This window comes from Carcharodon carcharias, chromosome 10 (assembly GCF_017639515.1).
Source record: "Carcharodon carcharias isolate sCarCar2 chromosome 10, sCarCar2.pri, whole genome shotgun sequence".
In the NCBI taxonomy this organism is placed as follows: Eukaryota; Metazoa; Chordata; class Chondrichthyes; order Lamniformes; family Lamnidae; genus Carcharodon; species Carcharodon carcharias.
Window position 1 is genome coordinate 152,666,862 of NC_054476.1, and position 16,572 is coordinate 152,683,433.

Here is a 16,572-nt window from a genome sequence, read left to right on the forward strand (position 1 = left end):
AATGGTATTGTCACTGGACAGGTAAACCAGAGACCCAAGGTAATGCTCTGGGGAGCCAGGTTCAAATCCAGCCATGACAGATGGAATTCGAGTTCAATAAAAATCTGGAATTAAATGTCTGATGATGACCATGAAACCATTGCCGATTGATGTAAAAACCCATCTGGTTCACTAACCCCACTTTAGGGAAGGAAATATGCCGTCTTTACCTGGTCTGGCCTACATGGGACTCCAGACCCACAGCAACGTGGCTGACTCATAATTAGGGATGGGCAATAAATGCTGGCCTAGCCAGCGACATCCACATCCCAGGATTGAATAAAATAAAACACTTCTGACATTATGCTGGGGTGATGGCCATTAATACAGCAGAAGATGGTTCAAAGTTCGCTCCAATTTTCCTTTGTGCCTGAAGCCAGTTTGTTGTGCTGTATGATCCCTTTAAGATTATGGTGCAGCCGCACTTGCACGCCCCAAAAAGGAAAATTGGTTGTGCATGGCACATTGCACAGTCATGCGGTTAGACAAAAATTGCCTCGGACACAGCCCCGAGGAGCTCTTGCAGTGATGCCCTGGGGCTCAAGGAGATTACCCTCCAATACCCATTTCCCTTTTGTACTCCAGCCAGCAGGGAGGTGCGGCCAATTCTGGAGGACAAATCCTCAACTTCGTAGTACAGTCAGGTGCTGCCAAGATCTGTAGCCTATACTGTATTCAGTGTTATCAGCTGTTTCTCTGGAGTGAAAGGAAGTGGCTGAAGCCTGGTTGAGATAAAGGGAGCCTCTGGCAGAGACAAGGTGGATCATCCACTTGGAACTTCTGGCTGGTGATAGTTACAAACACTTCAACCTTGCCCGTGGCACTTTGTGCTGGGCTCCCCCATCATTGAAGAAGGTATTCATGGAGCCTCCTCTTCCTATTAGTTACTTAATTGTCTACTACCATTCATTACCAGAATGTGGCAGGACTGCAGAGCTGTGATCAGGCTTGTTGGCGTGGGATCACTTAGCTGTCTATCACAGAATCATTATGGTGTAGGTGGCCATTCGGCCCATCGTGTCTGCACTGGCTCTGGGTATTTTAAACTTAGTGCCAATCTCCTGCCTTTTCCCATAACCCTGCACATTGGATGATTATTTAAACAGAAACAATGCTCTCTTGAATACTTCAATTGAACCTGCCTCCACCACACTTCCAGGCTGTGCATTCTGAACCATAACTACTCGGTGTGAAAACGATTTTTCTCACCTCATATTTGCTTCTTTTGCAAAACACTTTAAAACTGTGCCCTCTGGTTCTCGATCCGTTGACAAGCAGGAACAGTTTCTCCCTATCTACTCTGTCCAGGCCCCTCATGATTTTGAGAACTTCTCCTCTTAGCCTTCTCCTCTCCAAGGAAAACAATCCCAACTTCTCCAATCTTTCCTCATAACTGAAGTCTCTCATCCCTAGAGCCATTCTCCTAAACCTCTACTGCACTCTCATTCACATTCTTCCTATAGTGTGGCACCCAGAACTGTACACAAGACTCTGAAGTCTAACCAATGTCTTATATAAGTGCATTATAATCTCCCTGCTCTTGTACTCTCTGCCCCTATTAATGAAGCCTAGAATACTGTATGCTTTAGAAAACAGCTCTCTACCTGTCCTGCCACCTTTAATGACTTATGTACATGTACATCCAGGTGTCTCTGCTCTTGCACACCCTTTAGAATAGTATTCTTTATTTTATACTGTCTCTCCATGTTCTTCATACCCAAATCTATCATCTCACACTTCTCTGCATTGAACTTCATCTGCCACTTGTCTGCCCACTCTGCCAGTGTCCTTTTGAAGTTCTACACTGTCCTTCTCAGTTTACAGTTCTTCCAACTTTTGTGATGTCCTTGAACTTTGGAAAAAAATTGAATTTATCGCATGCTGTTTCTGTTGGCAAGCATGCAATCTAGTGGTGTAGCTTCACCTCATTTATAGGCACACTTGGTGCTGTTCCTGGCATGCACTCCTGCATTCCTCATTGAATCATGGTTGGTCCCCTGGTTTGATGGAAATGGTACAGAGTGAATGATATGCTGGGCCATGGGTTACAGATTGTGGTTGATTACAATTCTGATGCTGACCACCCACAGTGCCTCATGATACCAAACTCTGAGTTGCTAAATCTGTTCTGAATCTATTCCATTGTCAAAGTGTCACACAACTCAATGGGGATACCCACAGAATGAAGACAGGACTTTGACTCCACTAGTCTGTGCTGGTCATAGAGGTACATCTGTGACAGGTAGATTGGTGAGGATAAGGTCAAGTAGTATGGATCTTCTCACTAACTGCTGCAGAGTCAGTCTGAGAGATACATCTTTCAGAACTTGACCACCTTGGTCAGTAGTGGTACCCCCAAGCCACTCTTGGTGATGGGCACTGAAGGCCTCCACATTCTATTCTTCCTGCCCTTAGTACAACTTCCACATGGTGCTCAATGTGGATGAATACAAGTACGTGATAATCAGGTTTCCTTGTCCATGTTTGACCTGATGCATTGAGATTTCATGGAGTCTGGAGTCAGTGCTGAGCACTCCCAGGGTCACTCCCTCCCAACTGTATACCACTGCGCCGCCACCTTTGGTGTGTCAGCCCCTACAGTGGGACGATACACACACAGGGATGGTGTAGAGGAATCTGCAACGTGGCTGAAGGATAGGATTCTGGGAGTACGACTATGTCAGGCTGATACTTCACTAATCTGTGGGGCAGCTCTTCAGGTTTTCACCCAAGCCCCGGATGTTAGTGAAATGACAATTTGTAGTTGAGCACAGGAGTTGAATGCACCATGAATTGGCAATTATACACCAATTCCCAGCAGCTTCGCTCATTAACACTAAAACTGGGTAAGCAGTGGGTGAGGAAGAGGGAAGACAGTGTTACCTGAAGGTATTACTTTGTCAATTTGAAGAGGAACTAAAACACATTTCACCCAACATAGCGTAACAATATGTTGTGTTCACAAGCAGCATTAGCAGAAACCACACAGCAGATTGCATATCTCTACGGCGTAAAATCAAGTTACTGTTTTGAAAATACTCCTAGGCATTAGTGTCTTGTATTGGAAGCGGACTGAAATCTCAGTTGATAATTTAATTTAGGGGCCAAATGTGAAAGTTAAATCTTAATTCTAACTGGGAGTTGGTTAAGCGGATATGACATTTTCTCTATCTTTGCAATGCAGACATTCTCAAGATGATTAGCGTGTGTAGGTAACACTTCCCTGGCCCCCCCAGCACCCACCCCCTCTTCTTCTTCTTCCCCCCCCCCCCCCCCCGAATCATGGCTCATTTTACACTAGGGAAGTCTGTTCACATATTGTACAGTTGTTGCCATTTTACCTCCAGAATGATCAAACTCCATTTCAAGCAGCATTTGGGCATTCCCATCGGCACCTTCTTCTGCTCGCCCGCCATTGGCATATGTCAATTTAGTCCCCTGCTGCCCCAGAGGTCTGCGCCTGTGTTTTGGATCCTGCTCAAGGGAGCTTCTTCCAGTCAGAGAGTTATGTAGTGCATCTGTTTTCTGATTTTCAAGCGTATGTGCTACCGTCGTATGCAACAGGTCTTCTCCTCCTGACCCATCTGAGTGGCAAACACTGCAACCAGAATCCTCTGCTGTTGCATTCAACTCCTCCGAAGGCTCATTTGTAGCAGGTTGCAGCTCCTCAGTGAAGGTCTGACTCTTGTCCCTGTGTGCAGCTATAATACAGTCCCTTGGGACACTCCCTTTTGCACCAGGTTCTCTCGGTGCCATTTTGGGCTCCGTAAGCTTTTCCTCGCAGCTCGGTTCAGAGTTAACTCTGGTCACCATGCAATTATTCAAAGCATCTTCGTGATTTACTAGGCTGTGTAAAGTCACACTGAGTCCTGATAGGTCCTCCCCACCAGCCCCATCCTCTGAGTGGCAGCCAGAGTCCTCTGCTATCAGGTTGGCTTCTTCCAAAGGCTTCCTGGACACAACGGAAGCAGGAAGTTCTGCAGCGAACTGGTGTCGTTCATGCTCACAATCCAATTTGGTAAAATCTCCAACAGCCCCCTCCTTCGGGAGTACCACCTTCGGGGTGACATCTGTCTCAGACAGAGAGTGATTCTTTTCACTGGCCTGCCTCACTTCAACTACTTGCTCGCTGCCCTGAGAATCTTCAGTTTGAGATAATACAGGCATATCGACAGTGGGATTTACTAACTTGCCTCCTGTCTCTCCAGCTCCACACACCCCTACCGCACAGGGATCAAACTGTGAAGAGTAGAGTTCCTGCTTCGCTGCTGTTATGACCTCCGAGATCAAACCAGCAGCTGCCTCCTCAATCGCATCCAGGTCAACAGCTTTTCCAGTCGAATCTGCAGGCAAGCCATTTTTGGTGAAGGAAGCTTCTTTAAGCGATTGGCTTTCCTGCTCGGACTCTTGGCAAAGACCAGCTGGAATCAAAAATGGGCTGATGCTTACATTGCTAAGTGTGCTCTTGAAGCAGGGGGGCTCTGACAGATTGCCGGCATTTTCACCCTCTGGTTCAGGCCTTTCCATGCTGTGACGATCGGGCACCGGCTGCTCGCATTCTGTAGAAGCGGCCGAACTGAGGTTTGGTAAAACGTTGTCCTTTTCCCCTTCTGCTTCTAAGCTAACGGAGGAGCTTGGAACAGGGAAAGGAGTGGGGGATTTAACCAGGGTGCAGACTGAAGGCTGCCGGGTATCCATGGGGTCAATGCTGATTTTATCCATCATTTGATGGAGGTAGCTTTCCTTCTCGACCTTGGGTGATGTCTGGAGGGGACCTTGCACATTGGACATGAACAGAACCTCTTGAGATCGGGGCGAAGGGTCCAGAAGCACCTGTCGAGCATCCTTCTCCACGTTGGCTTCAAGGCCATCCTTCAACAGACACAAGCTGCTCGCAGTCGTATCTGACTGCTCTAAAGCTTCAACCTGTACAGCCGGCACCAATTCCAGTGGCTTGACTATGCTTTCACCCTGGTTTTTCTTTCTGGCCTGCGTTAATTCAGCCACTGTACTAAAATCCTGATGATTGTCCGCAGCCACATGATGCTCACCTCCAGCCTTGGTGATTGATTCTGGTGCAGCGGGGAGCTTTGCTTTGCTGTGGCTGCTTTCTCGACCTCTTTTCTTTCTGGTGATGTACCACCACCAACCAATAAGGGCCAGCACCCCAGGGAGGGTATAAGGAAAAATTGTACGGAACCTCAGAGCCATCGTGGGGCCTCGTCACTCATCTGAAAAATGAACATTTGTAAACTGTCAATACATGCAACTGTTCATGACTGTGCATCATTGCATTATAGTTGATCGCAGATATACACATGCAACTCTGGACCAGTATTGAGATTAGAACTCAATTAAACCCATGCAGGGAGATAAAGAGAAGCTGCCTTGTTAGAGCTAACTTGCCTCATGGCCTTCCACTGACACAGCCTACAAGAGTCAATTTTCTTTTTTTGGAAAAGGGTGTGGGGGGAGATGAGGATTAAATTGCAGCCATTCGCTAATTACCTTGTGCCAAGCTCAAAAATAGACCCCCATTGCACTGCAAAAGCCACGACTAAAGAGAACAATGTGCATAAGGAAAAAATACACAGACATTTTACTTAATCTTGCCCATCATGGCTGCTCGAACATAGCTTGATCTAAACACCAAGAATGGGTAACTTCAGTAGTTGCCTAATAAAGTCATTTGCCATTGAACAATAGAGCACAAGGATTCTCTGCCAACTGGCTCTCTGCCCTTTGAGTAGAGCTGACAGGGGTGCTGAGGTTACTGAATACAGTACTGTGCAGCTACTCAAACAATTCCTAATGAGCATAAAGCTCTGTGACAATTTTCTAGGGTGGTGACCCTTTGAAATAAAAGTTTATTTTTGGAAATGGTGCAAAAGAGGGTTTTGTTTCCTTGAGACCATTAAAGAGAGTTTTTTTGACATGCACTCCCACACATGCGCAAGGGGAGAAAGCTGATCTGGAGGTTCCCAAGGTCCTCTTACCCTAATTAATTGGAACACTGTCAACAATACACAAGGAACATCAACCTAACTGCAGAAAAGTAGCAGCTAACTTTCTATGCCATTGCTCGAGGTCTGGAACATATTTAGTCAATTGTGCAAATAGCCATCTACCCATTGTTGTACCACTGCCCTTGGAATGTAGCAATGGGTAAATTGCATGCTGCAGGTTAATACTGCCTTTAGAAGTTTGCCACACAGAGACAGTAGATGTAATTCACAAAAATAACCCACGTCAAATGCAGAAAAAAGGTTTTTTGGATGGGATTCAAGGAATGGAGTTTGAAAACCTGTGCTTTGATTCATGTAAGCTCCCTCAGCTTTGTATCTCTAGATCTCCCAACTATGATCCCTCCTTGAAAAGGAGAGACGTGTAAACATAAATGTGGGATTAACAAAATAGTTCCTTTTTTTTTAAAAAAAAAAAGAATTGGAATAAACCCAAGCAAGCAGAGAAATTTTAAATAACTGCAACTGCAAGAAAAATTGGATCGATATCTCTTGCCAGAATGTTCTTTGGTTTGGAACCTACCAAACTTCCCATCGCTTGCTTGGGGAGGGGGAGGGGGTGGCATGCTCAGGATTGCTCCGAGCGGGAGTAATAAGCGGGAATCGAAACAAGCTCCTCCAGGAAGTGTAATGAAGAGAGTCAGAGAGAGCAGGCAGGCCCCTTTGTCACACTGCACAAAGACAGGTAGCAGGGGGAAAAAAACCAAGCTTCAAACACTGCCATTGGCTTATGTAAGAGGAGGGTTTTTAAATTTTTCTTTTAAAACTTCCAATAGTAATGTCCAGGCAATCTCCTCGATGGATACCACTCTCCTGAGTACTATCTGCAGACAGAGCAAGAGTCTGCTCATATTAAAAACAGGGCACCCAGGGGAGGTGCCAAATTGCTGCAATTTCCTACAAGATTGGCTAAACTTCAAAAAGTAATTTGTTGGCTACAAAGTCTACAGGAAAGGCATTCCATGAACTCTGCATTTCGCTAATACAACATAATCTCTGTACAAAGCAAAAAGGCAATTACTCTCCCGAAAGAACCAGGACTGGGAGAGATCATCAGTTGCCTGAAAAAAAGTGGCACATGCAGTGGAAATTAACAAAAAAGGGGCAGAGTCACTCAAAATGATGCAAGTGAAATTTAATAGCCATGGTTTATACATCCAGGAAGCTCTACACAGCTGAAGTACTGGTTTGTTAGAGGGTCGAAAGAGCAAGTTTAAAGTGCGCGCAGCCCCCTCCTCCTTAATAATGGAGAAACAGTAATTCAAGTCTCATTAATCCAGAGATCATATGAAGAGTGACCCAAGTTGTACTAAATTACGCAGAATGTTTTCAAAGCAGCAGAGAGAAAAAAAAAAATCAGGTAAAAGGAGTCATTACGGTTAATTACTTGAGCTTCGTTCTGTTGTGCTATTTCAATTACACTGAAGGAGGTCCAGTTTATACATCCATGGTATTAAGACCAAGTCCCACTTTATGCTCCCAATTGCGAGTTAGAATTACAGAAAGAGTCCTGGCTCAAACAGAGGAGCACCTGCTTTCTATACCAAATCTGGAGCCAAATTAAAGAGGGTAGGTAGATAAATTTTGCATTCAAAATAATTACAGGTTTAAGAAAATCCACTGGCTTGATAAAGATGAGAGTCTGTACAGAAACATACCATGAACTTCTGTTAAAATGCAACCAAGTTCAAAAAGGCAAGAGCTGTGAATGAAACTTCCCCGTGAACCTAGGCTCATTCATCATTCCTAACCTCACTAATTTACAATGGTTCTGCTCCAATCATGCAGGGTCTCCATTTTTGAAATTCTCATCCTGGTTTTCAAATCCCTCCCCGTCTCTAGTCTTGCCCAATTCTGACACCTCATACATAGGATTTTAATGGTTGCACCATCAGTGCTTGTCCTTCAGCTGCCTGGGCCCAAGCTCTGGAATTCCCTCAAACCTCTCAGACACTCTACCTTCCATCAAAGACTCCTTGACCAAGCTTTTGGTCATCTGCCCTCAAAGCTCATGTGCCTAAGTGTAATATAATGTTCCTGTGAAGGCCTTGGAACGTTTTATTATTTTGAAGGTGTCACATCAATGCAAGCAGTTGTTGTAGGTGTTATGCTCAGGCAAAGTTATTTTGCTGAATGACCAGAACAGCCTGAAGGGGCACAAAACCGAGGACAGTTCCACTGGCGTGCACTGATGGCCTGTTGTCTCAACACATTGATGGGTCTGTGTTGCATGGAGTTTCCACCACCCTTTCTACTGGCGAGCACAGAACAGATTAGTGGTCTGCCTGGATATATCAGTCATCGTAAATTCCACTCTTCGGGCCATGCTGAAGGGAGAACATTGAACTAAACTGCTACACAACGCAATTCACCTCAGCTGATAATATAAAAAAAAACTTACCTCTGTGTGGACTTAAGCCCCACTCTGGGGCTTGAGCACAAATCTAGACAGACACTAGTATCGCACTCCCCTAGTATTAGTGGAGATAGTATGGGGTGTTAAAATGGAGACAGTCTCCTAATGGCACAGGAGGGTGTAAAAGTTCCCATGACACTGGCAGATCGCCCTATTTCTCTTGGCACGATGTCCCTCCCTCAAATACTCCAAGTGACTACGCAATCAACTCATTTACCACTTGTAGGATCTCAGCGTGTAAACAGACCATCTGCATTTACCTATATAGATAACCACATCTCAAAATAAAAGCCACTCGTTGGATGCAAAGTGCTTTGGGAATGTGAACATAAGGCACGGTGTAAATAAAAAAGTCTGCACTCCTCTAGCCCATTTTGTGCCCTTGATTGTAGTCCGTGGGCTGAGGTTACTATTTCATCCCGAAAAAAACCGTTTGAAGCATTTTATTAATGGAAACCCTCACATGCTCAGTCCCAAGACTGTCAGCAATACTCTGGGCAGCAAGCTAAAAAAGGACACACATTCCTTTCCCTTAAAGGAGAGAGACACAGCATTGCTGGGCTGAAGCAGATGACAAAATGCTCGAGGGGCAGGTTGCAGAGTTTTACACATTGCGTCTAAAATCACCCTACCCAAGCAAACCTTCTGCTATCACAAAAGCAAAATTTAAAAACTGCAGACGCTGGAAACCTGAAATCAAAAACAGAATGCCGGAAAAACTCAGCAGGTCTGGCAGCATTTGTGGAGAGACTAAAACAGAGTCAACGTTTCCAGTCCATATGACTCTTCTTCAGAGCTTTTGCTTTCAGGCAGTTTCAAGAACCAAGACTGCATTTTTTTTTTTTTACAATTTGCACCTAGAAATTTGTTTGCGACGGTACTTATATCATCAGTAAATATATGTCCGCCCTTACTCTACGTCTTCTGAAGGAAAGCTGTAGCTCACGGCCCAGTGTGCTTGAGTTTACAAGTCTCAAACACTGGGAAAGCTTTGCCTTAAGAAGTTTGTGGTGTAGCACAGGTAACCCCAGTGCTCTGTGACTAAAGGCACTTCACAAGTTACAGCATCATAATGGCAAACTGCTTTCAGGTCGAATCACGAGAAGATATTTACAGTGTCAGAACCTACTCACGGAAACGCAATACCTAGCCCCCCTCAAACACCAGCTTCAACTGCCCTTGAATTGGGCAGTTGTGTCGCCAGCCGCCATCTGTGGTGACACAGCCCTCACTTGGAGAATTAGCTACTCCTCTCAGCTTTCAAAGAGCCTCACTGGCTGTTGCTATGTAAAGTAACAGTCAAATGCTGCATCACAAAACGCCAAACATGTATCGTGTGGTGTATGTTTAAGACCAGGGAGCATCAGACTGCAGTGTAAACAGAGGCAAGGCAGCTACACTTAAAAAAAAGGCAGTCAAGAGTCAATTTATGGAAAATTTAGTTAGTGAATCACAACAAGCTCCATAAGGTCAAAGAGGGAGACAAGAGAATAAAGTGTATGCAGTTAATTAATTATAAATGATGTAACCCATGTCACTTGCAGAAGGACAAGGTTGAAAGTAAACATTCTGCACCATACTAGTCTCAAGATTAAGAGGCTGTAATTAATAGAAGGGATGGTAAGGTCTGGTGTTAAGGTCCCTTGAGTAACAAGCTTGACAAATAATGGTGCAAGTAAATACATTAGGCTGATTGCACATTGGTAAAAGTGACCCGAATTCACAAACAACATCAAGGTCTAAAAGCAGAATTCGTTACCCTGAGTCGCAAATTAAACAGTAAATTAACCTTGCTCTTTATCAAAGGAGAAATACAGCAAATATTCAAAGCACACAACAGGTCCATCAGCAAAGAATTAATGACTTTATGGGGTGCCAGTCTTGGTTCAGCAGGTAACACTCTCACCCGAGCCAAAGCTGTGGGTTCAGCTTATTCCAATAAAGGTGAATGCCAAATTCAGGTGAACACTCCAGTGCAGTACTGAGGGAATGCTACACTGTAAGGAGGTGCTGTCTTTTGATGTTAAGCCAAGAACCTGTCTGCCCCAGCCACAGTATTTTGCTTTTAGCACCCCCAGCCCATCCCCGCCATGAGTTGATGTAAAAGAATCCCATGGACACTAATTTCGAAGCAGGCTTCAGAATTTATTTATATCTGGCTGCCTGTGCCATCCAATATCACCTACAAATACACTTGACTGGCAAGATGGGCAGGTGCCCACTGCAGCCCACAAATCACACAGAAAGCAGATCTATCTAGTCATTATCACATCGCTGTCTGCGGGAGCTTGCCGTGTGTGCGCAAATTGCCGGCCGCAGTTCCCACGTTAAAAACAGTGACTAGGCTTCAAAAAGTGCTTTATTGGGGCTGAGAAGCCCGGAGATCACAAGAGGCCCTCCCTATGTTCCAATGCAACTCTTTTTGCTGTTGTGCCAAAAGACCCACAACCAAAGCCCAAAAAGACAGGCTAATGTTTTTCTTTTGTTACGAGATTTGTCAGAGCAGTACAAATACTAAATTAATTTTTTTTTAAATTTACTGCCAATGCCGGGAGGTCGGCTCTTATTTCCGGCATTTGCAGCTTTTTTTCCCCACCTGCAAAAACGTACATGTTCAACAGGAGGTTTTACAAACGAAGCATCGAGAATAGCCAGGAAGCAGCTAGGAATCACTACTAACCCAAACATTAAAAAAGGCTGATCCGCTTGGGTAAAAATTGGCGTCTTAAATTCACTTCACAGCTACAATCCCACCAGACAAGCCAGCTCAAGGGGAGAGGCTTCAAATAATTTTGGATAAAATTGGGTTTAAATAATTTAGTTGTTATTGATCAGGTTTCAAGCTTATACCACCAATTCTAGCAAGCCATTTAGCAAAAAAGGTTGGGGGGGGGGGCGGGGGCGCGCGTGGATAGGGAAGCATTGAGGAGGAGGGAGAGAAAAGGAAAAACAATGTTTTTTTCAGGAGCTCTGTTATTCTCCTGTTGAGGTTTCCACCTTTGCCCTGTAACCTAACACTTTGCTGCAGGACCACATCCCATCAAAATGTTCTTTCGATGGAGTTTGCTTTAAATACCAAAAAGGAAGGTTAAAGGAGGGAAGCTGCAACCTCAACCACTTAATATTGATGCCACTTTTGTTTGAAGGGGAGTTTTAAAAAATGGGAAATGAAGCACTTACACCCAGTGCCTGTATTAATGAGACAAGCGGTAAATCTCTAATTTCCCACAGCTCTGGCCTCAACAGCATTCTGATCTGTAGCTGCTAGTTGCCCACTGTTTAGTCCTGGGCACCACACCGCTGAGGGAATGCAGTGCAGATTCACCAGAATGATACCAGAGCTACCAAAGAATTTAAATTACGATGACATGTTGCATAGGCTTGTACTCCCTCGACTATAGAAGATTAAAGGCCAGGTTAATTGAGATTATGATTGAAGGATGTAAAAGTGCAGGGAGAGAAAAAAAGCTATTTCCTCTGGTGGGGGGAGTCCAGGCCCAGGGGGCAATTGGAGCTGTTCAACAGTGATGTCTGGAGGCACTTCTTCACAAAAGGACACTATGATATTCCTCCAGAAAGCTGCTCAGGTTGGGGAGTCAATGGAAAAGGGCAAAAACCGAGACTGATAAGATTTGTTAGGCAAAAGGGATTGAAGGATTTAGTTTATTCTTTCATGGGATCTGGGTGTTGCTGGCAAGGCCAGCATATGTTGCCCATCCCTAACTGCCCTTGAACTGAGTGGCTTGCTGGCCCATTTCAGAGGGCATTTAAGAGTCAAAGCACATTGCTGTGGGTCTGGAGTCACATATAGGCCAGACCAGGTAAGGGTGCCAGTGAACCAGATGAGTTTTTACAGTGCTGGTTTCATGCTCACCATTACTGAGACCAGCTTTCAATTCCAGGTTTTATTAATTGAGCTTAAATGTCACCAGCTGCCACGGTGGAATTTGAACCCATGCCCCCAGAACATTAGGCTGAGTCCCTGAATTACTAGCACAGTGACTTTACCACTATGCCACCATCTCTGCTAGTCCCCACATCAACCATAATTTAGCTGAGTGGCCAAATTGGCTCCAGGAGCTAAATGGTCTACTGTTAAGAGATCACCAACTAAGGTTGAGTTAGGGGCAGTTTGTGTGCACCACAAACTTTAATTATATAGTAAAACTGAACAGTCAGCATGAGCAGGCCTGGTTTAAGGCAATGTTTCATGAATTCAGTGGCACATAGTGATGGCTTGGCCACTATCTCAAGAACCTCTCTTCAATTCCCTCCCACGCATGTTTAAAAGTCCTTGGAGCAAGAGCTCAGACCAGCAATCTTTTACTTGCCACGCTCCTGCAATTAGGTCAAGGCTGAGGTAACTTGCTGGCAACAGTCTTGAGGGAGAGTATGGGGAATGACCACTGACTGAAGGCAACCTGCATGTGAAGGGAAACAAACAACTGCAGCACAGTTTTCCTAAACTAATGAAAGTACTTGTAGCAATGACCAAAAAGGATGACCAGACAATGTCCATTACCTGAAGCAGCACTCAAAATATCCCCCAGCAAGGATCAAAAGCTGCTATAGTTAACTAACCTAGAGAATGGAGGCTGGGTTTAAAAACAGCCAGCCTCATATCCATAACAGTTCTGCAAAGTAACGTGTACACACTATTTAAAATGGGGGGGGAAAAAAACTGAACAAAAGTTCTCTTAAAGACAAACGTACAAATAGTAAATGGTCCTTTAAGTCAACATTATACAAGGAACAAAGGAAGCAGAGCTACCAAGAGCTTTTCAGTACTGGACAGGACTAGGGCTGAGTAGACAGATGAATGGTCTCCTTTATGCTACATTATACATACACATCCATGTAATATATATTCTGTATATCTATAACTTTTCATTTTTCACTGCTCAGATACAATTGTATATTCATTATATAGCAGCTGGTTGAAACACATTGAGCAAAAGCACAGCACCTCGCAACCCTGTGTGCTGTCAGGCCTGAATATGGTCATGTTTGTGTATGAAAGCACGCTGAATAAGGGCTTGAGAGTTTCGAGGATCGCACAGCTTGCTTATAGCTGACAACTAGCCGGAACAGACTGCCTTTACTAATGTTGCTCCAGGCTTTGTCCATTTGCGACAGGATTACACAGCCTGAAATTAAAGAGCAGGAGCCAGATCCTACAGGCCCAGGCTACAAAAAAATACACCGTCTCTGGGAAAAGAGATGATTTTTTTTCTTCTTTTGGAGAGGTGGCTGGAATGGAGAAAGTTTAATCCAAATTTATTAAATATAATGACACATCTATTTAAAGTTCCATATTGCTGCAGAATCCCCAAGTAACATCTGCTTCAATACCATCCAAAATTCTGCCAACAGGCCCAAGGAATGTTTTTATTATGGAAGAAATTTCCAACAGACTGAACCAGCTCAGGGTTCGCTGGCAAATCCAAGGTGGATACTGCACAATCCCAATATTGTAGCTTGACTGATCCTTGTACACCCAGCGCCACGCACCTAGAACAGAGAAATGTGCATTTATATAGCACCTTTCATGACTTCATGATGCCTCAAAGCAATTAACAACCAATGAAGTACTTTTTGAAGTTCAGTCACTGTTGCAATGTGGGAAACATGGAAGCCAATTTGCGCACAGCAAGCTCCCAAAGAGTGTGATAACGATCAGGTCATCTGCTTTAGCAACGTCATTGGAGGGAAAAAGTGTGTCTTCGGACATCTCTCAACAATGCTGTAGTTTCTTTGCCATCCGTTTAAGAACAGGCGGGATTTCTGTTCCAATGTTTTGTATAAAGGAGGGCACCTCCTACAATGCAGCCAGTACTGAGCACGTGCTGCAAGTTGCCAGGGCATTCAAAAGCACTTTATAGCTTACTAAGCACTATAAAATGTGTGGTCACTGCTATCATTTAGGAAATGATTACCAGCTCATATCAGGTCAGCTAAATACGCTGAATCTTCAAAATTGCCACGTTGCTGAGGTACACTCGTCACCAAGAATGCCACTGGGGTACAATCCCAGTTCCAAACAATGTTGCTTCAACCCAATCATAAAAATCAGCCACAACATACGGTGCTGTGAAACATTTAGATTAAGAAATCATATAGAAATCATAAAAAACAACCGCCAAAGAGCAGAAATTTATTAAAAATCCAAGTTTGATTTTAAGCATTTCAGCTCCCTTCAACAAATCAATATCTCCAAACAATGCATTAGGTATTTTCAATTAAGCACTCTATGGTCAGAATTGTAGGGCATTTTAAAATCAATGCATATCTACTCAGGTTCTCAAGTACTAAATTTCCACTTCTGATGCTGTATTTTAAATTCTGAATCAGCCCATTGAAGACAAATTGGGAATGAGCTCTTATTGACTCCAATCAGATCAGAGCCGAGCGAGATCTCATTTGGACTCTCCATCCCCGTTTTAACAACAAATTGCCTTCACGTTCACTCCTCTAATATTTAATTTATAAGCAAATGTAACCAGTTACTTCCAAGGCTTCAACAACATTCAGATCGATTAGTTTCAATCGATAGAACCATCGAAAACCAAACCACAACTAGTTATTAGTGCAACAGGTACAAGGCTTGGCTAATGCAAGTTGTAATCTCAATGAGATAAACACGCGGGTGTACAGTACTCTGCTGGGTGGAAGCCAAGTCCCTTAATACATCATCAGCTCTAACTGAGTAAATAGAGAGCTGTTGTACTCTCACTTGGTTACAAAGTCCATTATTGCGGCTGTAATCTTGTTGCAGCCATGAAGAGCTTTTAGTTTCCTTTTTTTTTAAAAAGCTGTACAGCCTAACAGATCTACAACTGCAACTCCACTTGCGCAAACACAGTGCCTCAGCTGTAACGAGAATTCTCATCAGAAACAGTGATCCATCCTTTTCTCAGGTGCTGCGAGGTTTACTGCGCATTTCCAGTATTTCATCGCAAACACAGCGCAGAAAAAAATTTCTATAACATTTTAAATCTGCAAGTACCCAACACCCGCCACCCCCATACTGGGGGATCACGAAAGGTACCATTCATCCATGCTTTCCATTGCAATGGGATATGGCGACGGCAAGGCAGAAAATAAACTGAAACAAGGCTAAAAAACGTTAAACTCCCTGTTGCCTCTGGATGTGAGAGACTTGCTTTTCTCCCCATTTCAAAGTGGTATTGGATTGAAAATCCAATTTTCAACTCCAGCCCAGCAACATATCCAGAATAAGCAGGGATACTGTGCACACGAGCTGGACAGCACATGCTTATGCAACTCTGTAAAGAGCGTATTTAGCTGACCAATCCAAGCAGAACACAGCAATTACAGACAGTCGACATCAGTTGGGTTTTGGCCACACTTTCAATGAATCAGTTGTAGCAAGTCACTCTGCAACTCATGAACAGGGTAAAAACCCCGGCTGTCCAAACATCTTGTTTCCGGTTTGAGGAACCACATTTGCCACTCCAAGTCAAATAAATATCATCATTGCAACAGGCCTTTAGCAAGTTTAGGGAAGCTGGCCGCCATATTCAGAAATGATGGGTTAAAATCCAGGTTTGACGAGTTGTTTGGGCCAGGCTTATGAAGACTGACCACCTCCCTTGTTTACAGAGACAGGTTTAAACTGGAACACTCAACACAGAGATGCCAAAGCTCCTTTTTATGCTATATGATCACTCGCTAGGCATCCTGACCACTTCATATGCAAACCCTTGGACCATGCAGATACTACTACAGAGGTACTGGGCTGGCACCGAGACAGAGCTGGGTATTTCTGTTTAACATACTGGGCATACTGCTGCAATTGGCCCTTGACCAAGGGGTGAGCATTGATACAGCTAAGTTATTTTAATTGTTGGGGGGGCGGAGAGAGAGGAGCAGAGAAGCAGGAGGAAAAGGACTCAAGTGCCTTTAGTTACCTCATGTCTGGACACTCAACCCATCTAAAACTCAGGAGCTAACTACAGAATTGTGCAAGTGCCAGTGTGGACAAAAGCATAACCAGTCAAGTTTGGATCCAAGACAGTGGGGTGGGCAGATTGAGGGAATTAATTACTTGTATGAATGAACTGATCACGAAAT

The 16,572-nt window shown here is 44.1% G+C and overlaps 1 protein-coding gene across 1 annotated transcript in view; it reads right to left on the reverse strand.

The window, feature by feature from the left end:
- The window catches only part of akap1b (A kinase (PRKA) anchor protein 1b), a 77,061-nt gene that overhangs the window by 24,958 nt on the left and 35,531 nt on the right, over window positions 1–16,572 (reverse strand). Inside the window, exon 2 of the mRNA XM_041198319.1 lies at window positions 3,381–5,270. Within this exon, the coding sequence (XP_041054253.1) occupies window positions 3,381–5,250 (1,870 nt within the window). The 5' untranslated portion in view covers window positions 5,251–5,270. The remainder of the gene's footprint in view (window positions 1–3,380; window positions 5,271–16,572) is intronic.